A 23,594-nucleotide genomic window follows, 5' to 3' on the forward strand; every position below is an offset into this window, starting at 1 on the left:
ATACCAGACACCGAGTGACGGGAGTGTGAGGTATATGTAGGGGCTGTGACAGGTGTGGGTGATTGGTAACCCGGTCAGTACAAACGCTGTGCAAGTGAGTGAGAACGCAGGTGTAAGAGATACAGTGAGTGGTGCCAATGACTTGCAGCTGGGAGCGGAGTGAGAGCGAGCTGAAGGGGGCGTGGCCGGAGCGGAGCTCCGCCAGAACGTGACAATAACACAGTAATTGGTCCTTTTCATTTGTAATGAAATTCTGTTCATGTGAACCACATACATAAATGCGTGCACACACAAACACACACACACACACACATTATATTGCATTTAGAGTAAAGAACAGGCTCTTGTTAACACCCATTATACATTCAGCATTCACGTGTAGTTTGGTCTACACCAAGTGTTCTCTCTGAAGGCTCCCCCCCTCTCACAGACATGAGGGGAAACAGTGAGCATCTCTCTCTGAAGGCTTGTGAAACTATACAGGAACACAGCCAGGCCTTAATTACTCAGATGGCAAGAAGGGGGATAGCTCTCTCTGGTTCCAGGCGGAAAATCTGTCGCCTCGCCCTCCTTTCCCTGCAGTGACAAAGACACAAGTCAGTTGGACTTCCTTCTTTCCAACGCTGAGGTACTGATTATGTGACTTGACTACTGAGATACTCTTTATTTGGTTAGCTATCTATTGAGGGCATGATCAACTTAAATGGTAATCAGAATCAGTTGAAATGAGACAAGTGACAAGTGAAATGAGGCTTTCATGAATGATTTGAACATTTCACCTCAGTAACCCTTGATTATAGTATTGATTCTTAGATTTAAGTTGACAAAACAAAGACTGAAAATGAGTGTTTTTAGTTCAAGACTTAACTGACTATTTTAGCTGGGCACCTACCTTTAGCATGCCTGAGCCAGCACCTTTTCATAGTACAAGTAGATAAAACAATATTATTTAACTAACACTGCAATGTATTCTTACTATTCTTTGTAAGATTGCAAGATTGAAATATGTAGTTAAAGCTTTATATCTTTCAAAACCGCAACATCCCAATACTACCATGTTGAGACCTGATACATTTGACTTCACTTCCAGAGGGTTTAACAAACCCCAAAATAGAGACAATATATTTGACATGAGACATGATAAGGATTACGTCAATTCCAGCAGAGTAAGCTTTGTTCATTTAGCCTATCTGTGCTTCTGCCTGGTTATTCTGTCTTTTAAACTGGGAACTCGGAAATTCCAACTTCCAAGTTCAAATGGAAGGCACTATATTTTCCCAGGGTCCTATGTTCAATATTCTGTAAACACACATTAACCCTCCTATTGGGTAGATACAGCCAGAACAGAGCTGGGTAACATCTCTCTCAGGTCTCCATGAAGTGCTCTATAGAGCTAGGACACATAGGAATGGCTTGCCTATCTCTTCCCTATGGAGACGTTTTCTCTCTTGACATAAATGTGCTGCTGATATTTATTCCAGATTTCAAGACTTTTGAAGAGACTAGGATGTGTCACTGGTAATGCAGGTGTGTCATAATGAGGGCTAATCAATAATACATGATTTGATGTTTTCAACTGCGCTGATGCATTGTCAATAATATTTTTTTCATTTTTTTCTCATTTTGAAAACAGTCAAATACAAACCTTTGGAGGAGAAACAGTCCAAACATCACAAGCACTGACACCAGGTCAGCAGAAATCCATATCATCCTGTACAGCATGGGATCCTATGGAAAACCACATATGAGCACTCAGCACAGCTTAGGACAGGTAGTAGGGTCCTCTTTTGAAAAGTGATCATGTGTGTGTGTGACGTACCATCTGCCAGTCTGGCTGGGTCATGTCTTTAAGGGTGTGGCAGGCGTTGGTGGTCACCGAGGTGGCACCGGAGCACCACACCAGGGAGAACAGCCACCGCTCATTCACCACCCACAGGTTCACCGACACATTTCTGCTCCGCAATTCTCTTAGAAACACACACAAACAAAACATGCACACACAAACAGACAAACACGTAGAAATTAAGATTGACTTCACTTTACACACAATATGCAGATCCATTCAATGCTGTTAATCTGAGTAAACCTAGAAATTATGTAACTGCCTACATTGTGGATATCAATGCCAAACTGAGCTATTCGCATCTGTCAGAGGAATCCAACAATGTTATGATTTACTACCATTCTCTGTCTGTATCTTCCTCATACTTCTGACAATTTACAAAAGCTTGAGCTGATGTAATTCAATGATGTTACAGGCAAGGAATCTCTTGAGGCTTACTTAATTTCTTTGGCAGATAGGTAGTTGTATTTCACATTCAGATGGCTTCCTCTGTCATCGTTCAAGGCAGGCAGACTGCCGTAGACCTGGCGGAAGCCTGGAGCCATCGTCTTAACCTCTGCTCTGTGTACGGGTGGGAGCCACCAGATCTAAGAGGACATGCCAAGTCAATACAAATATAGAACACAGAATAAAATGGCTGGATGGCAAAATGGGAAAATTCGAGAGTCAAGCTCACCAGGTTTTGTGCAATGCCTGAACCCAGGATGGTGTCTACTGTGACGTTGGCATCAGTGCTGTTGGGTTCTTCATTTTTGAGGTCAAATATGATTGAGACATTGTGCTCCTTGGCCAAGTCCAGGAGTTCAAGAAGAGATGGCACACTCTGATTTCTGACATTTGCCCACTCTGTGTCAGACAGAGAAGGAGTCCTCTGTAGGGGGTCATTCTGGAACTAAGAATGGCAACACTCAAGCAGGATGGAACCTGTATTTCCAGTTCTCATCTGACAAGACAGTGCTCTATTGTTTGAAATCCATGACAAATACATTTACATAATAGGCTTTCTACACTCACCTCCAAAAAACCTTTTCCCGCATTTAAACGCCTTATCTCATCCCAGGTAAAGTCACTTGGCTTATTGCTGTGGCGTTTCTGGGGAAATATGGCTTCTACATTGGTTGTCCTTCTAAGTGAGGTTTTGTCATGCATCAGGAAGGGACAGCCATCCTTGCTAAGAAGGGTAAATGAAGGACAGGAGTCATCAACATGAGCCTAAACAGTAGAAACTGTGTCCAAATGCAGTCCCATCTATACCATTATCCAGTTTAATATGTCAATCTGTATGCTGTGATTTTGATATATCCCCCTTTTATTTTCTGTTTTTATTCTATCTGTTTTTCTTTTCAGTAGTGGTGCGATGTGGGTGGGTGGGTGGGCGGTTGGGCTCTGGGTTGTTATGTGTCTGTTGTCTGTTGTATGTTAAAATGTCAAATGCAGTCCCATCTAAGACCAGAATTCCTAGAATGCCAGAATGTTTTGTACCTGATCTGCACGTCTGTCTCAAATGCAGTGACGTTGCACTCCAGGCTCCGTCTGAACGACATCATGGTGTTCTCAGGAGCCAACTGAACACAGGAGGAAGCACACACTTCAGACAAACTGATCAATAAGGGGCATTAAATGCATCTTTTATAAACATGATAACTGATTAATAAGGGGCATTAAATGCATCTTTTATTATCATAAAAAAACTGTTAAATAAGTGGCATTAAAGTCATTATTTATAACCCATATTTGTAGTATAAGACACTAATTACATAAAGGTATTAATGTACTGAATATTGTGTTGCATATTGCACTTGTTTTTGCACAGGATTCTGCATACTTAGATCCATCCTGAAAGTACCTGAGAGGCTTTAATAGTGGGGAGATGACAGAGAGCTTGACAGCATGGGCACAAGAGGGCAGAGAGCTTGAGCACTAAATCATCCCGTATGAGGTCTTCCCATGAAGTGTTCAGACTTAACCTCTGGTCTCCAGACAGAACAAGATCAGTCCAAACACAAACAGGGTGCACACATTTCAGTCCCCTCTTTCTGTACAGCTCCATTGATGCACATGTTGAAGATACTCTCCCCTATGTCTTTGTTGCATGTCAGAGATACTGCGTGACAAAGGTAATATAATACGTGGAGAGATAACATCTCTTTCAATTATGAATGCTTCACATGAGCATGCCTCAATCTTTATATCACTCATTAAAGCCTATGAGGTCTTGACACATGCGAGGTTGTCAATCACCAGTTGTTAATAGGGTGCAATGCATTCTTGGAATTGCAATCATGAAACCACAGGCAGTTGCTCTGAGTTTAATCCACCAAACCTCTCCACCCACATGAAAGGTTTCCACATAGTAGCCGTAGTGCTGTAGGCCACAAAGAGTCCTAGTTTGAATGCCAAAATGGCTGGCAAAAAACAATAGCATATGTGCACTGTTCACACATAGTTCAGAGAGAGGTCAGGGTGTGGTCAAAGGCACTAAGTGGGCAGATCCAGGACGACATTGATTAGTGAAAGGTTTGGTTGAAACTGACCAATATATTTGTTGAGCAATCCATTTAAACTCAACGTGTCAGAGGAGATTGTAGCTTCTCAGACCAGTTTTAAGATGCCTTAGCCACCTCCCTTTGAACTGACCAAATTGCTCATAAAAAATTGCCAAACATGCGTAACATGTGGTATATATTCAATAATAATCTAATTTTGTCTAATAAACACATTTGAAACTTGGGAGCTATGTACTGAAAAGAAAAATGCATAGCTTACATCTTTGCTGAAATGTGAAATGTTTCAGCAATCTTTCTGACACTAATGGCTGTGCGCCCATGAAGCCTATGAGCAGGAGATATTAAATCTATTTCCTATGTAAATAGTTTTCGGATGGCAAACCGGTTTTCTTAGATGGCTACTTTCACTCCTTTCCCCAACACAATAACGTATGGTGTACAGTCGGGAAAATGATCTTTAACTTTTACTGCAACAGCATATTACGTTCATGTCAGGTAACTATGGTCTTCCAAGTTAATTACATTGAAATGTTATCCTTTGCATAGTCTTTCTACTTGCAATTATTCTGGAAACAAACTATAGAATGTTTGTATAGTTGATGCATCCAGAACCCAAACAGAAGCCTGAAGCTCCGATCTCACAAGGCACGCCCTAAAACGCCCTCCTTGAAGTGGGACCACACCTTTGAGCACCTCGGACAGCCATCCGAGGGTCTCAGATGGTCTCTGGAGCACCGCTTGAATTTTGGCGAGAGCCACGATTGAGCAAGGAAGAAGGGAGATGTTGGTATGCTGGTGCCCTTCATAGTTTTTTTCATTTTTACAAACTTGTCCCTGATCTTCCTCCAACTCCTAATGCACTCCTGGACCTCCAGCCCCAGTTTCCCAGCGATTTCTCAGCGATTTTTTAAAAACGGCGGTGCTGTCATATAGGGAACGAAACAGGAAACGTGATTTTAGCCATGGGTGTCGGACAGCTCGGATCGGATAGTGAGAAAATTCAAGCGGTGCTCCAGAGGCCATCCGAGACCCTCGGATGGCTCTCCGAGGTGCTCAAAGGTGTGGTCCCACTTCAAGGAGGGCGTTTTAGGGCGTGCCTCGTGAGATCGGAGAGCAGGGTCGGATAAGTATGTGGGGGCCTTAACTTTTCCTAGAGAGTTGGAGAGAGTAGGATACCCCCTTGGCTGTGATTGGTCCACTAACGACATTATTTCCCAAAGACATCATCACCGGAGTAGTGCCTGATCCCAGCAAGAGCTGACGGCTATTAAAGTATTTTGTCCAAACTACCTGAGCCCCACCGAGTCAATGTCTCTCATACTACTGACACATTTACGTATGTTTTATATGAATAGCCTGCCTTTATTAAACTCCAGCATCAACAGAAAAATGAACTCGCTCACACAAAACAAGCACCTTTAAACGCACAAGCGCGGGGAAGGGCGAGATAAGCATATTGAAATTAAACTATTCACATTGCAAGAACATGCTAGGCATCTGCTATGCCTAAATACAACTCACGTTATATACTACACCAGCATTGACTAGAAATATGTCCATACAGTAGATTTCCCCTAGTTTTGTATTGTTTTAAACTCTCCAGATGACAGTTTATTTTTGAACTCTTTCCTTTATACCAACGTTCCGCCTGTAATCACGTTGTCACACCCAGGCATAAACAAAGCCAACACCATTGTATTACAAACACTGACAACACACACACATAATGAGAAGGTAGCCTACACTTGCCGATTCTCTTGCCTTTAATCTTTCACCTTTGAATAATGTAGAACGTAAAACGTTTATAAGGACGGCGCTGTTGCCGTCCTTATAAAGGCTGATTTAGGGTCGTTTTAGACGTAGAGCCATAAGCACATCATTTACACAACGGGCTTGTTTTAGACAAGTTTAGATTTACGGTTCCTTAAGGTTCCCTAATAAGGATTGTGCGTGTTGCAAAGCCAATCAACGCCAGAACTGTAGGATTTATTTTGAGTGAAGTAACCATATTTATTGCAGCATGACAAAGGAAAAAAACGTACTGGAGCTTGAAAGTGTAGTGGGTGAAAGGCTTGATGATATGAATACATGTGTTACACAAAATACAAAGGTTGGCAATTCAGTACCAGTGGCGAAAAAGACAGATCACATGATGCAGAAATTCGTTTATTGACACATCTTTTAATGACGGCGACAGCGCTTTAAAACAATGTGTTTATGAGTTACATTATTCAAAGATGAGAGGTAAACGGCGAGAGAATCTCATCATGAGTGTATGTAGTCAGTGCTTGTAAATACAATGGTGTTGGCCACAAGTTAACGCCACGTTAATGTTATAGCTTTTGTATATGAGCAGACCGGGCTCATTCTATCAAACTCGCGGGTGCAATTGATTGATTCACGTCAATATGAACTCAATGAATGATATCACCATGACTCACAAGTGGTGGAAAATGAATATGAAAGTATTTGTTTGGTGAATTAGCACATTCTCTCCAAACAATCACGGGTGAGAATGGGATATTCTCTCCATAAATTCGCAGCCATTTGAGCGTCCTTATAAGTGTTTGAAGAGGGTTTGTAAAGGAGTTCATGTCTTCGGACCTCTTCTGTTATGTTTGTTCATAATCCACAAGAAAAGGCTTGTGAGACGGTCTGCAGGGTATTCATGATTAAAAAAAAATCTGGGTCTAATCACCGTCTTTGCAAGCTGCGTGAGGCCAGAGTGTCATTGTCGGATAGTCAGAAATTTTGGGCGACGCACTTAAGCACGTAAGGGGGGGTATTTTACTGCACAAGGGGCTCTTGTGTATCTTACGTGCTTACGCGCTGCGTCTAAAACGGAGCATATATCACCCTTAAGGTGTGTCAATAAACCAACTTCTGCATACTGTGTAGGCTATGTCAGTGGCTCTCAAACAAGGATATTCGCCCACTACACTTTCATGCTCCACTAAAAGTTTTTTTCTTGGTCGCGCTGCAATAAATACGCTGACGACAATAAAAAAATTCACGTACGTTCAGGTCACGTGTTCATTCCGGTCAACCATCTAATGTTAAAACAGTATTGAATAATGGTGCGGATCCTATAATGGTCTGGCGGTAAATTACTTTCAGCACCCACAGCCATCGTAGAAGTGTATAGGGCCTGTAAGTACGAACAAATCCTTCTCAATCCGACCGCCCGGCCATTTTTTTCCGAAGAGGGTGAAGGACGGAGAAGGATGCAGAAGTGTATTTCAGGCTTGAACCGGTTGAAAGGCTGTTTAGCTGAGCTTTGAGTCAAAAGGAGAGAGAGAACACATATAAAAGTGTTCATTTGCATAACACAAGGCTACTGGTGAGGTATGTGCAGATACACTGACGATGTGGGATCCCCCAGAGACAGAAAAAGAACCGCAGTCATTAAAATGCAAGAGCCGCAGTGACCACTCGCCTACATGAATGTGGAGCACAGAAGATATGAGAGGTTACGAGCCATGTTCATGTTGATAAATTTGAGCACCCAGACCAACCGGAATGCAATCTCTTTCTGCTTTCTGTTTTTTGTAGAGAATGAGCTGATGTTGGGCAGTTACCTTGGTGTTATTAGACTACAAAATGTGAGAAATGACAAGAAAAGTCATTATTGTGTATTTACGACATGGATGGTATTTGGATGAGTTTGCCATATTAAGGGGTTTAATCTTTCAAATGAAAACACGTTATCCTTTATAAAAAAGCCTGCCAGGATGTGGGATAACTTTGAGGATGTCTGAGATAGATTCATTGCATTTACCAATAACCCATCCTGCTTTCTCACTAATCCAGAAATATGTTGGCATAATGCACCACTCTTCCAATAAAGGGAACATTTTACTTTGTGGACTTTGATGGTCTGTGATTGGAGCATGCAAATGTCCCCTGTCAGATAATAATATATCTAGTTTAACAAGCTGCCCGGGCAGAAAAGGACGTTTTGACCACCAAAACTAAACTAAAGTTCCAAAACTAGGGACCAAACTATTGAAACAAACTGAAGAGGAAGGATCAGATACCGGTCCAGCCTTGTTATCTTTGTAGAGGGATTGCTGCTGTTCAAACAGAAACCCGAGCCAGAAACAGAGAACCCCTGTATTTTCTGCATGTTTGCTCACCATTGGTGCACCCCGATGTCCAATCAGGGCAGGCTTTGGGGGGAGCTCCTCCAGCAGGCAAGGACAGAAGTCATGGATGAGAAGAGGACAGAGAAACACCGCCAATGAGACAGCTGCCCAGGACAGCAGGATGAAACCCCTCGACGCTAGTGGAAGACAGACAGACAAACAGACAAACAGCATCAGCTCCACTATGGATCCCCAGCCCCAGCCTCAACCTCACACCATCTTCACTGTTCACAAACAAAACACTCTGAATTAATATTCACTGCACTACACAAAGCTGCAGCACGGAGAGTGCTTGTGTCTTGGAGCCGATCATTACAGTAATGGCTGCTCTCTTTTGAGCTAACGTTTCACAGGTTGGGTGTTCACAGGCCAATCTATCTGTAGTGTTACACATCACATGGGTAGCATCGCCGCCCTGTAAGCAACCAAACTGGATTCGACCCCCGACTGCTGCAAGGTGTCCCTGTAAGTCGCATGGATAGAAGTGTCTGCTAAACACCTGACCTTTTATCTTGACCGTTATCATAGTGGGTGTGGGCACATTAAGAGCTGAATCATGCAAACTGACCTTTCCTCTGAGCTCTGTTGTAACTCTTGAACAGCAGCCAGCTGTGCAGGGTCAAGGCTAGCACAGCACCCAGCTGAAGGAAGGGGGCTGTGGCCTGTGAAACAGCACAAGAACATGCACACAATCACAGAGAGGAACCAATCCGCTGCTCACTCTCAATGACATAGAATTCGATTCAACCAACCAGTGTGCTAATCTGTGTGTTCTGAGGACGTAAACAGTAACGCTCTAAAATGGAGGTTCCTAAGAGGGGTATCCCAGAAGATGGGTTAAGTAATTTACCTGGGTATGTCAGTGGTAAGCCGCCGTAAGGGTAAGGTTAGGTTAGGTAAGGCTTTCAGTAAGGTTTTAGGTTTTGGTAAGTTTTTCAGTTCCAAAAAATTAGCCTCAGTTCATATTCATAGAAACATACTTAAGTTTAAGCTGACCTTAGCTGCTGCTTTGTCAGTGCTAGAAATTTTTCAGAGATCTAATTAGCAAAAATCACTAAATACTTTTCATTGCATTTGGTTCTTTTTTATTTCCCCCCCAAAAAGACAAATACTGATATTCCATAGTTATTTAAGCAATAAGGTTCGAGAGGCAGTACGGTATCGTCAATAATGTATTTGTTCGAGGGTGTTGTTAGGCCCGACGCGCAGCGGAGGGCCGGCAAACCCTGGAACAAGTACATTATTGACGATACCGTACTGACTCGAGTACCTTATTGCTTTTATAACACGGTTGCCAGCGACTTTATAAATATTAAGTAAAATTTAATTATAAACAGTAAGCTGCCTTTCATCACAAAAAAGTTCTAGTCACCAAACATTGTATCGCATTTCAGTAGCCAAGAGAAAATAGTCCCCCTTTGTGTGGCTGTTGCTATGCAACAGACAAATAGCATTGGGAACTTCACGTCTGTTTGTTCATGATTAGCTAGGAGATCGACATTGATCTCGCACCATTTAGTTCATTCACATTGCTCATTTTATAAAGTTGCCATTAAAATAACAAAAACTACAATGGGACACTTTCAACTTTGTTAATATTTGGTTATATTGATTTGGATATCGCCACTAACTCGCGTGTGAGAGCTACGTTAGCGAGGCTAGCTAGCTAGCTACGTGTGTTTCAATGGGTTTTTGGTCTACGCGCTAGCAGTCACCTACAAATAATATTCGAGACTTTCAGTTAAGACTTACAATACTCTGCAACATTCGTGTAGCACAGAAACATCTAACCGAGTCAATGTAGACATATAAAAAGTCGTGTAGATAGCTTAATTCACATGACACATTCCCCACTACATTCCCCACAAAACGTCGCCATCTTGGTTAGATATTTTTTTTTGAGTGCCCACTGATATGGAACGCTCAGGTAGATGAAAACAGGTCGTACAGTTACTATATCGTTGAATATAGCACACCCCGGAACTCACACTCAGAATGGTGGATTCCATCTACCCGTGTTATAATTCCATCTACCCGTGTTATAATAAGCAATAATGGTGATATGCATATTGATATGACATGATGATAGAGAAATTGATCGAGGACATTGTTATTCTATTTGAATCTGCTTGTTTATACTGTTTGCTGAGGCCTACTCGCTTGCTCAGGCAAACCACCTGTTTTTGTTCTGTTAGTCATGCACTCAAGTACATTTAAAATAAAACATTCAGATAAAGTGGGTTATCAGGAGCACTTGGGGTTTCTCCAAAGGAAACAAGCTGAGGTTCAGACAGGGGAAACTGTTCACGGGCCAAATGAATGAGGTATAACAGGCGTAATTCTTCCATACACATGTTCTGAGATCACTGCTGTAACTTCTCTAGCGATGGGATGGGAAAATAACGCCCCTTGTCTCCTCATGAAACATGTTTTTTATTCTCACACAAAGGCTGGCTGCGCCCAGCTCATCTTTGGAGTCTGTTTATGATATTTGGTTGTGACACAGTTCCTCTTTTGCAAAAGATAAAGTGCTGATATAATTACAGTGCATGAAATGCCCTGTATTGTTATTCCTAGGCTTCTTCTTCTTCTTCTTCTTCTTCTTCTTCTTCTTATTCTTGTTACCTTTTTCTGCGATTAATTCAGCCCGAACCGCTTAACATAGAAACTTCATTCAAACTTTGTCGCGTAGGTCTTGTAAAGGACACTTATGCTATGTATTTTTCACTTTTCTAAACTTTATACTTTTTAAGATATTAAATAAAAACGAATCGAAATTTTCCCATTGACTTACATTGGGCCATTATGACATCATAATAGGGTCTTTAAACTGGCTTGCACCTGTGCTTCACTGACAGCTGCGCCAAATCAAAGGAACTTCTTCTCTGTCCCTCTCAATTTAACTGTAACTAGGAACATTAAGACACCTTCCATTCTCTACTTTTTTTCTCTTCATCTCTCCATCTTTCTCTCTATCCCTCTCAGTCTACTTTCTCTCACACTCAATCTCTCTTCTTCACTCCATTTTTATCTCCTTTTTTCAATATTTTCACTCTCTTTTTCTCTTTCACTCTTCTTTCCTTCTTCCACTCATCTTTCCTTCTTCCACTCTTCTTTCCTTCTTTCACTTTTCTTTCCTTTCTTCACTCTCCTTTCTTCTTTCCTTCTTTCACTCTTCTTTCCTTTTCTTCTTTCCTTCTTCAACTATTATTTCCTTCTTTCACTCTTCTTTCCTTTCTTCACTCTTCTTTCTTTTCTTCTTCCACTCTTCTTTCCTTTCTTCACTCTTCTTTCTTTTCTTCTTTACTTCTTTCACTCTTCTTTCCTTCATCCTCTCTTCTCTCCTTTCTTCACTCTTCTATCCTTTCTTCTTTCCTTCTTCCACTCTTCTTTCCTTTCTTCTTTCCTTCTTTCACTCTTCTTTCTTTTCTTCTTCCTTTCCTAACTTTTGCATTTCATGCACTGGTATTTCCTTCAGGAAATGCATTTTCTAGTTGTGATTGCTGGTCTCTGTCTCATTAATATTTACATCTTAATATAATGTATCTAACACATGATAATAATGATGATATTATAATATGAAATGATAATAAGTATAATCCACAGCAGGTTTCCACCTTAAGCTGATGCTCAGTCAATTGAGTCTCAAGCTTAATTGTCCTTTTGTCCTCCATTTTAAGCCGTTAATAATAAAAACATTTTGTCAATTTTTTTAATCTTTGTTTCTGGAGGGAGGCCCATTCTCTACATCTACTTTGCTGACATCTAGGACGATATAGCCTTAATTAGTTTCCTTAAGTTGGGGGATATTTTATTTGCGTTTCTATATTTCTATATTTGGTGCTTGGGGATTGGTGGCTCCTCCTCAGACTGGTGGGTGGTCCACACCTCTCCTTCCTACAGTCAGGTAGGCCCTTCTCTGAGCAACACGCTCAAGGGTGTCTCCACGCTGAATTAAACTCCAGAAATCCTGACTATGTCTTCCAGTCCATTCTTCAAGTTTGCCTACTCATTAAACTCTATCAGTTGGTCCTTGGAGAGCCGGAGAGATCTACTTCTCCCCGGATCAACAACAATAAGTCTGAGGTGACGCCACTAAACATTGTAAACGGGACAGGTAAGCGATTATGTGCAGTTGTTTTAGCCGGAGTCAGAGTAGAGTCCAGGGAAGAGAAAGCTAACAGTGTGTGTGCCAGCTTTATTGTATCACTGCCTGACACAGGGGCCGGTTGGGTTCCTGTGTTTGGATACCAGAGCAGTTCGTAGGCTCCGTATGGTTATGCCGTGTAGAATGGACCATGCACTCAATTTGACCATGCAGTAATTAATGGAGTTGATCAATTAGAATCTCTTTTAATGAAATTAGCCAGTATCTCGCATATGACACTACGATGCAATGTCTATTATGTGATTTAAGCCTGGAAATGCCTTGCTTTATCCTGCTTCATCTACTTTTCAGTTGCCGCTTATGGATTTGTATCCAATCAATTGGGATAACTTACTTATTGAAGCTGCACAAAGCTATCATATGGGGGATTGGAAGATCTCAGTGTTTTATTTGCTGACATTGCTTAACCCACAGTTAACCCACACAGAGTTGATTGCGCAAATTCTGGGAAGTTCTGTAAGCGCTGCCAGGCTAGGTTAACTTTCTGGAATAACCCACAGGTTGATATGCAGCATACCTGAAGAAACAAGGGCACTGTTGGCCACTCCTTTTTCCACTGAAGGCTTATTCCCATCACCCCAGCCAAGATTATAAGGAGGCCTACAGACAGAAACACCTGTGTGGAACCAGACGGAAACACTCATGAACGAGCTCCAGAAACCAACATGTACAGTAAACATTTAACAACAAAATTGTGTTTTAACTCTAAAATAGTGGGCATTTTGCCCCAGTTTCAACAAACTAGCATCACAATCCACACAGAATCCAGCCTGCTGAAATGCAGTTCATTAACAACAATTAACAATAACAGCACAAAGAGAGCTTAAGCTCAAGGGTTCCCCATACCTTATGCACACAGTGCAGGTCCAAGGGTTCCTTCAAGGCATACTGGACAAGTGCAAATATCTGCAAGGAAAAAACAGGTAATTTGTAATTACTTGACCATTTCATGTAATAACAACAAAAACAACATGACCACCACCACCACCCCTACTTCTACTACTAATAATAATACTAATAATGATTATAATTACAATAATGTCTTTCTCACCAGCAGAAGGAAACCATAAATGGCAAGCACAGAAGAGATGATTACTATCACCATAAACCAGTTTATCCACTTGGTAGTTTTTTCAAAGGCCTTCCTGAAAGGAACAATGTCAATCTGTCATTTATGACTGTACCCAAGGGTACTTGTATCAGCTTGTCGTAGTGTCTCTTCCAATGAACTCAAAACTTAATTGTTTAATATTTTAGATAGATGTATTAAAGTAAAACTATCCCTCAGGAAATGTGTTGTGTGGCGTGAAAAACTGAAATGTTCTGTAAGCTCGAGGCGTTCAAGATGCCAAACCAGACTGAGCTTTTAATTCATAAGCTTTCTTCAAGCTACCACCTACTTTCCATTTTCACAGGAGTGCAGGGGCACCTGCACACTGCAACATCCACAACCTTAATTCAAGACTGTCATCTCAATGATGAATTCAGTACGTAGTCAGATGTCTGGCACGTATGTGCTGTTGAGGATTTCACATCTTACGTGTTCAGGTCATCACGGGAGTTGTACAGAGCCATCCAAATGAACAGCCATGCCAAGGTGAGCAGAGTCGCCACGGCAACAAAGGAGAACCAGCAACAAGCACACTGTGAGAGAAGAACAGAGGGGCTCACTGAGGAATGTTAGAACAATATCATATGATACTCCATTTATCCTCCACTCAAGATCCGCTGTCAACTCAAAGAACACCGTTCAGAACAGGACAGGACTCAAGCCTTCAGACAGCATAGATCATGAGCTGTTAGGAGCAGTCCAGGACAGGAGGCAGTCTGGGAAATCTTTCATTCATGGCAAACCCCATGGCATGGCCAGACAGCTAAGCTGAGGTCATGGAAATTCAACGCAGAGTTGTGAAGAGGGAGAGAGGGAGAGAGAGGCAGCTGGGTTCGTGCCAGTGTTTGGACTTTCCCAACTGCCAGCAGTGAGTCCACAATTCGATGAAGACATGCCTACACAGCACAGCACAGCACACCCTTCCCTCTGGGAACCAGCACTTCTTTTCATGGGAGCACGGTCAAATGGGAACACCTTCAAAGCTACAGTTCCCAATTAGTCCTGCCACACACACTTAAGTGCTGCTCTGCTCCAGTGAGCAAGTGAGCAATTGACATTCTTTGGTCTAAATTACTGTTGTTCTCCAAACACTAGTTTCATTCTGGGATGAAGGGAGCACAATCATTCCGAGAGAGTTTTCATAGTCATAATTATGATGAAAATACTTGCGAAAGGGATAAGATTTGAATCTTTTGCAATCAGACATTCATTGTGCCCTCACTTCGTCTTTAAGAGTTTCATTTCTTCAAATTCAAAGCTGATTTAAACTCACCTCTTAAGCTGACAGTGGAAGTGCTGTTTATTGAGATATCAGCAAATGTTACATCAGTTACAAAAATTATGTTTTATGATGACAATCTAGCGATAATAGTTTCTCTACGAGTGACAAGCTGCATGCTCGGATGAGTATAAGATATGAACTGACTCGCCCTTCTATGCTTAGATAACATATGGACCGATCACTCACTCTTCTCTTCTTTTCGCTGGGTTGCCTCCAGTAGCAGCTGTAGAGGCCTCTGGAGCAGATCCCCAATGCAGCACACCTTCCTGACATCCCTCAATGTGTGAGGCCAACTCCAGATCTCCACTCAGCAGGTACAGCAGCCTGAAGGTGGGGGCGGATGTGCAGCTCTTCTACCCAATGCTGTGAACCAGGAGAGACTCCTAGAGTGGGCTGAGTCACAGTTCTAAACCTGTGAAGTGTGGGAGGAAGAATGATGAAGGACAAAGAGACAAAAGCGTGAAAGGGAAAGGGTTAGACCACAAGAGGAGGATAGGAAACTTTTTCAGAAGTCTCTGCAGGCCTTGTTAGTTCTGTAAATGTATATTTGCAGTCTGCTGGAGTAGGAACTATGGGTCCGACAGTGAATCTGTGGGAAGAGGCCACCTTCTCTGTTGACGGGTACATAATGGTGTTTAATGGTGGAGTGTAGAGCCCCTGAAATCAGCAGCTTCTGTCTGCTTCCTCCAATACCAACACAGGGTCTCAGGCACTTAGCTACAGCAGAAGGAAGAAGAAGGAATTTCACTTGTCCTTTGTCTATCCAGAAAGATGCCACTCAGATACAACATTTCTGCACATTAGCTAAGCAGACTTTCATTCCAACAATGACCTACAGTACAGGTGTCAAAGGAGAAGCTCCAGGGCCCACTGTTCTTAGGACCACGCTTTAAACCCAGCCAAGTGGCCAAGCAAGGTGCATTGATTTATAGAGCATCTAATGCTTCTCTTAGGCTTGTGGGCCGGAGGAAGAATTTCAGTGAAGTAAGATTTCTATACTGTTTAAGCCATGTATTTAATTTCATTGGTGAAATTGGACATGTTTTTACATGCTTGTGAAAAATAATCTGATCAAAATCTGAGAAATCAGACAAGGGTATTATCAAAACAATGGGATTTTTATGGCCAAAGCGAATGTCCATACTTGTTCACTCTGTTTACAGAATATGCTTGAAATATAATCCTAAATGTTCAGAGACAAGTATTGTATACCTCTGTTCCAGTGGGAAAACTGTTTGACTCTATATCTGCAACACCTGTCCAGACAAGCATGTCTAAGCAGGTTACTGGATAAAACCACAAATAAGAGCAGAGACCATCATGCCTGCAGAAACCAACATGGAACAGGGAAGACATGGGTTTACAGATGGGAAACTAAAGAGAATACGGAAGCAAAAGTCAGAGTATGACTTGGCTGTGGGAGTGTGGGTGTGATTCATAATGGCTTACTGATTTCTTATTGTCATGTTGTTAATGTTGATATTTGTCCTTGCCTAAAATATACACTGATAAAACCAATTCCCTGCAGTAAAGTGCAATCATTCATCACCATTTTTTCAATCGCTTTGGCACATTTCGCATATCAGAATTGAAATTCTCAAAACTACTTGTTAGTTTTTTACCAAAACTTAGTTCTACTTCACAAAACGTACTTATACTTTAAAAGCAGCAACGTTTTCTGTTGCCCTTTAAGTACACAGTGGGTGGATGATATGCTGTGGTTGGCAGCCACCATCAGACACACCTGGCTACACATGCTAGAATAATACATTTGAATTAATGCTATGGCCACGGAACTGATATGATCTTTGAACTGACACAGCTGAGATATAGTTAAAGGTACAGTATATAGGATTTAGGGACTTGTTAGCAGACATAGAATATAGTTCAAAATCATAACCTCACAGTAAGATGCCACTAAATCCTACACACAAAATTCAGCATGATTAAAGCTGATTTCATAAAAGTTCCCTGCAAAGATATGTCCCTAAATAAGACGTGTTTTATACGAAACAACAATCATAGCTTTATGAATATTCTGAAGGCAGAGATGCATCATACTATATTGACTGTAGGCTACTGTGATTTGTCTAATGTAGATGTTCTACTATTTTGCTTAAGTTCATGGTTTTGGTGTCAGAAAGAGGAATGCTAAGCAAGCTTTTACTGGCCAACTTAATTCATTTGGACAAATACAATTTGAACCTGTCCGGGCAAGCATCACACTGACTCTGGGTTTGCTAATTCCAATTCACTGCATTTTAGCCCTGCATGTGCCCAAATTATTTATTATTATTTAATAGTTTATCTGGTAAAACATTTGTCTTCTATTATTGTTTTAACTATTTTGTTGGTATGTTATGTGTTTTACGTCCTATGCACCAACCACCAAGATCATTTCCTGTATATGTTATGTACATTTACTTGGCCATTAAAAATAATTCTGATTCTGATTCTGATGTATATTTTTAAAAAATGTATATTTAACACCACACTAAAAACTCACCAGAAGAACATTTCCAGAGCATAGTTCTTAATAAACGATTAAGTCTTTTCTTTTTGTGCGGGATAGTCTTGAAAGAGAAAAATACTGTCAATTGATCACCAACTAGGGAAACGGTCAGATATGGCCTTACTTGTGATTCCGCTGTGAAGAGCATTAAAAAGCACCTGTTCGTGTTTGCGCAAAGCTTACATCGATTGGCACCTGAAGCAAGCAAAACGTGTGAAAATGCCGACCTCTAGGCTACGTAGAGATCCCTATAGCAACACTCTGTCAATCTGTCGAGGTAACACGAAGTCATATACATTGTATGTCAGGTGAATATTATAAAACCACGTGCGCCCCATTAGCCTACAAGACACAATCTTGTATGCCTAGTTGACCATGACACACTTGCAAAGTGTCGCAATATAGAATGGCTATTAGTGGTGGCCTATACAATTTCAGCGAGTGGAGAACATATTCGCGTTGACTTTATTTTATATAGCAAGGTTGACTATATGATCTAAAAACGAGCAACTTATTTGTTGAAGGAACCTTTACCCTTGTCCTCTTAGTGAAACGCAAGTGAAACATTCTTTATGGGGGCAATAAAGTATTTCTCTATAAAACATTTGTGAAACATTAACCGAAATGCTCCATTACGGAAACACATGTGATGTATTGGATTAGGGGAGATCAATCACTGTAGATCAGAAACATTACACATTACATCTAGAAACATTTGCAATGGTTATCGGAGAGTTATGCCTGGTAGCCTAGGCATTGATGCGTGGCAAGCTTCATCTGTTGACTGTATAGGAATCCTATCACCTTACCTTGGAGGTTGATGGAGAGAAAATTCAAATCGTGAAGTATGCTCGTGAGGCTGGTTAAATTGTGTTTGGTCCCTTAGGTGAACTTTGTGTTTATTTAGCCTCTCTTCCTCTTGGTCATGTGTAGTTCATGCGTCTCAACAACCGCGTGAGCAGCCTGTTAATGCTTCCGAATGAATGAAATCTCCGGGGATGGTGTCGATGTTTGCATGGGGGTGGGGTGGAGTTGAAAGTGGGGAGTTTCAAAGATCTCCGTAAGTTTCGCCGAAAGATCTAAGAGGTTAACTATCAGTGATTCTTGAGACCTGGGACAAAACATGTCCGTGACATAAATCACAGTTTTTTTATCTTAAAATGTACGTAATATATTTTAAAAGCCTCACCAAACTCATCAACAGGACAAGGGTAGCACAACAAAGTGTGTTTTGTTGTTGTCTAACATTTAGTTTTTATTCTTTATGATATGATATGTGACCAGTACCTACAAAAACCCATGTCCGAAAGCAGGTCACATCACACTCCAATGCTTTAAAAAGTCTGAAAAGTGATATAAAATTGAACTTTATCTATATCATATGTAAATAACATAGTATTTATTTCACAAACATTAAAAATATATATTTTGAAACATTTTGAATGTACTTTCTGGTCAGTTGAACATGTGTCCAGAGTTTTCGTCAACACCATCAGACTTTTTTAAATTGGGGAAAAAATCAGGAATAATTTAGTGCAGCTTTAACTCAAAGGACCCCTTTCCTTCCTCCTTGGTCTTCCTGGTGACATGAGAAAATTTGAGGTCTGGTAAGTTTTTAATAATACTTTGTTTTTCATATCTATTTACTAATATGCACGTGTCACAACCATAGCGCATCAACTCCAAAATGGCTAAAGAGTCAACATTAGAGTAAAATGTTCTGCAATCTAGTGTTTATTTATATAGATTGGCTGGACCATGATCAACAGATGATAAACAAGATGGCTCCTGTGAGAATCTTGTGTGATATAAGGAGAAATGTACTTTTTTTGTCAACACCATCAGGCGTCAACACCATCAAAACACCATCAAACACCATCAAAATTTGTGTCTGATGGTGTTGACTTTCTCTGATGGTGTTGACTAAGGCCATCTTAGTGTCCAATTTAATCATTTTAATGTTGTTTATAACAAAAAATATCACTTCCTATGCATTTTTATTGCTATTTAAGTTTCATGTGTCGAATTATATCTAGTTTAGATATAGAGTGTCAACTCCTTCAGATATATTTTTTATAGTTTTTTTTATTAAATGGTATCTGTTTCATTCCTTGAAGGATATTTGTTCAAAGATTAACACATTTCCAATGTAGATATGTATTTTTAATGCTTAAAAATGTCTCTGTTAAATCTGAAGGTTAAAGACAAATGTAATTCGTGATATGATTTCAATTCTACTCATTAAACATTGACTTCTTTGGCTCTAAACTTTTGTTTTTAATGATTTAAAGACCTGTGTATATTATAAGGGGAACTGGGAAAACTAATAAGTGAAAATATTTCTGATAAGATCAGTTAAAATAATTTCCATAAGCATATTTATGTTCATGATGGAGTTGACAAAAATCAAGTGCTGACCCAGCAAACATTCAATTAACATAAAAAATCTACAACTGGGAGGTTGAACCAAAACATGTTTGGATAGACAAAACTTCATTTGACATAAATGTAATCATATATTTTGGAAGTTATCCAAATATTTTTTGGGAAAATCAAAACCTGTTTTGTCCCTTGTCTCAAGAATCACTGCTATACTATGTTGACGCAGTCTTGTAATTGATATAAATGGATCATCAAATAAATCATATCAACTCTTACCCTTATTAGTCTGTGGCATGCCAGTAAAATTAATTTGATCTTTGTGTATGGCCGATTTACAGTCTCTAACCTGTCTCTCTTCTCTTTGTAAATACTTATGGCTGTGATAACGTTGTTCCTTATCACCCTAACCTATAATTACATATAAGGTAACCTAGCTCTGTCCACTCACGTCGTCCCTACTCTCCCCTCCTACTGTAGACTACACTATGGGATGCTGCCGCAGACTCGCCACTCGATCTACCTGCAGAAACCTGCTAACATGCCCATTCCTAAGAATCTATTCTGCACACAGACAGCATGCCAGTTTATATTCCAATATAAACAAATTACATCACTGACATAATTACCTCCAGCAAGGAGGTTATGCGATCGGGTCCGTCAATTTATTTATTTATTTATTTATTTATTGGTCCGTTTGTCTGTCTGTGGACAAAATTTCTCAGAAACTACTGGGCGGATCTTTCTGAAATTTTCACAAGAGGTGCATAATGGTCCTGGGACAGCCCCATTAAAATTTCAGGATGATCCGGATCTGGATCCGGATTCTGGATCCGGATTTGTGTACCGCCTTGCTGGAGGTCAGAAATCTCTGATTGCTCTTGTTTCCTACTTTTTTGCTCTGCTTCTCTTTATAATAGAACTAACCTTATGGGGACACTGCATACACACTAAGCTGTTCTACAACCAATAGCCTACTGATTTGAATGCTGGCTCTCTCCGTTTTTATCCACTGCTAATTATGTATATTTCATGTACTGTATATACCTTCTTTTAAGTTTCATGGAATTACGTATGCATTATGCACATGTCATATGCTAGTACCAGTATGTCTTCTCCTCTGATACTTGTATGGCTCCATCTGCTTGCTCCTGATTCTCTCTTCTCCTCTCCTCCCTTCCCTTCTAGATAGATAGATAGATAGATAGATAGATAGATAGATAGACACCATTCATTCAGAAACCACCACCAGACCCACGTACTGTGATGAGAGCTCACATTCCAGTCTGATCACACAGGGATTAAAAATGTTTAATGAGCTGAGAGAACTAGGAGAGGATTTTGCCATGGCATGTGGAAGCGGTCACAGAAACCAAATCCTCCTCGGCTGAATTGAGCTTATCTTGATCCAAAGCTGAACGGAATGCATTTCACTCTTTTCACACTGGATTTGCTACTACAGCAGAAGCAATGTTACTCACTCACTATTTCACTGCCTTCTTTCTCTCATTTATTTCATCCGACATGCTGTTGTTCCCTGAGGCCTGATGTTTTGATAGAAATGGGCACTCCAGATGCAAGAGAAAATAAGCCCCAAGACTCCCACTGTTAAAGAACACCTCTCTACTGACCTCCTTTGGTGACGTGCTTTCACACAATAGCAGAGACTTTTGTTGTGTTAGAACCAAATTGTTTTCAGATTGCAGCTTTATAGTTTTAAAGGTTCTGCTCTTCTTGTATCTCATCACGGGCACTTGGATGTTAGGTCTCTATAGGGTTAGGGGGAGGTTAATGTGGTGTGCTGTGATACCAGGTGTGTTTAGGTCATACAGTTGAGGAGTGTGCCTGAGACATATTCTCAGATCATCTATTTTCTCAGTAACCGTCAGATTGATAGTATAGTTTACCTTATAGTAGAGGAAATAAGGGGAACAATGGTTCATTTTGTGATACAAGCATGACATTTGGCAAAAACCTTCTTCTGGTTCATCTCTTTAACTTTAGAATGGAGGCCATCCAAAATTCAATGTGGGGGTCATTTTTCAAGATGGCCGCCAAATCATCAAGTCATAACTATATTTCTTAGCCTGGATACCAGACCGAACCCCGCCCACAAAATTTACGGTTGGGAAGTTCGGTCTGGCTCTGTGCCATTGGGGAGAGATTATCAGAAGGCAGGATTCTGCCGGACCAATCAAATTGTCAGGGCAGGCTTTATACGATGATGGACAGATGACCAACCAACGCTTGAGTTGAATTAACGGTAGAGTCGAAATCGCACCAAGATGGCGACGTCTCGGGAGCCTGTTAGTGGGACATATTTTATGTGATTTAAGCTATCTAAACGACTTTTTTATGTCTACATTGACTCGGTTAGTTGTGTATGTGGAGAAAATGTTGGAGAGTATTGTAGGTCTTAACTGAAGCTCTAGAGGCCATTATTGTTAGGTTATGGCTAACCCTTAGACCAAAAATCCATTGAAACACATGTAGTTAGCTAGCCTAATAAGTATAAAGTGAGCATGCATATCTCACAGATATTGAGAGCGAATTCATTTTGAAAGAGGAACAGAGAAACGCGATTAAGGCATTTGTCGATCAAAAAGATGTTTTTGCCGTCCTTCCTACGGGATCCGGCAAAACTTTAATGTATCAGATGGTCATACTACGTTGCACTGATTGGTTCTAGGTATCCAATTAAGCGAAGAGGCATTTTTTTCCCTGGTTCGTTGAAACACGCCCCATAATGTTATGTACATTTACATTAAGCCTTCCTGAACTTTTTCCATACAAAAATTGAGGCTATCCACCAGCAATTGGAATGTTCAATTACTCAGCTGAAACAACCATGCTTGATGAACACTCTGGGATCTCACAACAATGAACTCTGTGAATTCAGTCTCCCTGCTGAAAGTACCATCTGTGGCCTCATAAAAAAGTGCAACTCCTCCACATGTCAGCTGGACCCTCTTCCAACAAGCCTGGTTAAGAGCTGCCTGCCATCCATTGCTCCGTTGATTACATCAGTACTCACCACCTCTCTCCTCTCTGGCACTGTACCATCATCATTTAAAACTGCTATTGTCAGACCAATGCTGAAAAAACCTGGACTGGACTCTGACAACTTCAACAACTACAGGCCTATTTCCAACATGCCTTTTCTCTCCAAAGTTCTTGAGAAGATAGTGGCAACTCAACTCCAGGATCACCTGAAGGCCAATGATCTCTTTGAGCCATTCCAATCTGGATTCCGTCCTATGCATAGTACTGAAACGGCCATGATCAAGATTACTAATGATCTCCTCTGTGCAGCTGATGATGGACTTATCTCCATTCTGATTCTCCTTGATCTCAGTGCAGCCTTCGATACTATCTCTCACCATCTTCTGCTGGAATGTCTAGCTAATATCGGAGTGTGTGGCAGTGCTCAACAGTGGTTCACCTCCTATCTCTCTGGAAGGACACAGTACATTCAAATGCTGAGTTGCAAGTCTGAGAGTACTGCTGTGACAAGAGGGGTGCCCCAGGGGTCTGTGTTAGGCCCTCTGTTGTTCATCATCTACCTCCTCCCACTTGGCACTATCCTCAGGCAACATGGTGTTCAATTCCACTGTTATGCTGACGACACCCAGCTCTACCTTTCAACA

At 40.9% G+C, this 23,594-nt stretch overlaps 1 protein-coding gene across 1 annotated transcript; it reads right to left on the bottom strand.

The window, feature by feature from the left end:
- Positions 1-506: 506 nt before the first annotated feature.
- On the bottom strand, positions 507-15,329 carry gdpd2 (glycerophosphodiester phosphodiesterase domain containing 2; the record flags this gene model as incomplete). Its single annotated transcript, XM_080840935.1, has 13 exons — positions 507-576; positions 1,646-1,728; positions 1,820-1,967; positions 2,282-2,430; positions 2,520-2,689; positions 2,914-3,014; positions 3,326-3,408; positions 8,487-8,632; positions 9,064-9,157; positions 13,181-13,263; positions 14,064-14,092; positions 14,204-14,307; positions 15,243-15,329. The coding sequence occupies 13 exons, from the start codon at positions 15,327-15,329 to the stop codon at positions 507-509; spliced, it is 1,347 nt and encodes a 448-aa protein (XP_080697061.1).
- Positions 15,330-23,594: the final 8,265 nt, after the last annotated feature.

Source organism: Sprattus sprattus, assembly GCF_963457725.1.
Source record: "Sprattus sprattus genome assembly, chromosome: 6".
Classification (NCBI taxonomy): Eukaryota; Metazoa; Chordata; class Actinopteri; order Clupeiformes; family Clupeidae; genus Sprattus; species Sprattus sprattus.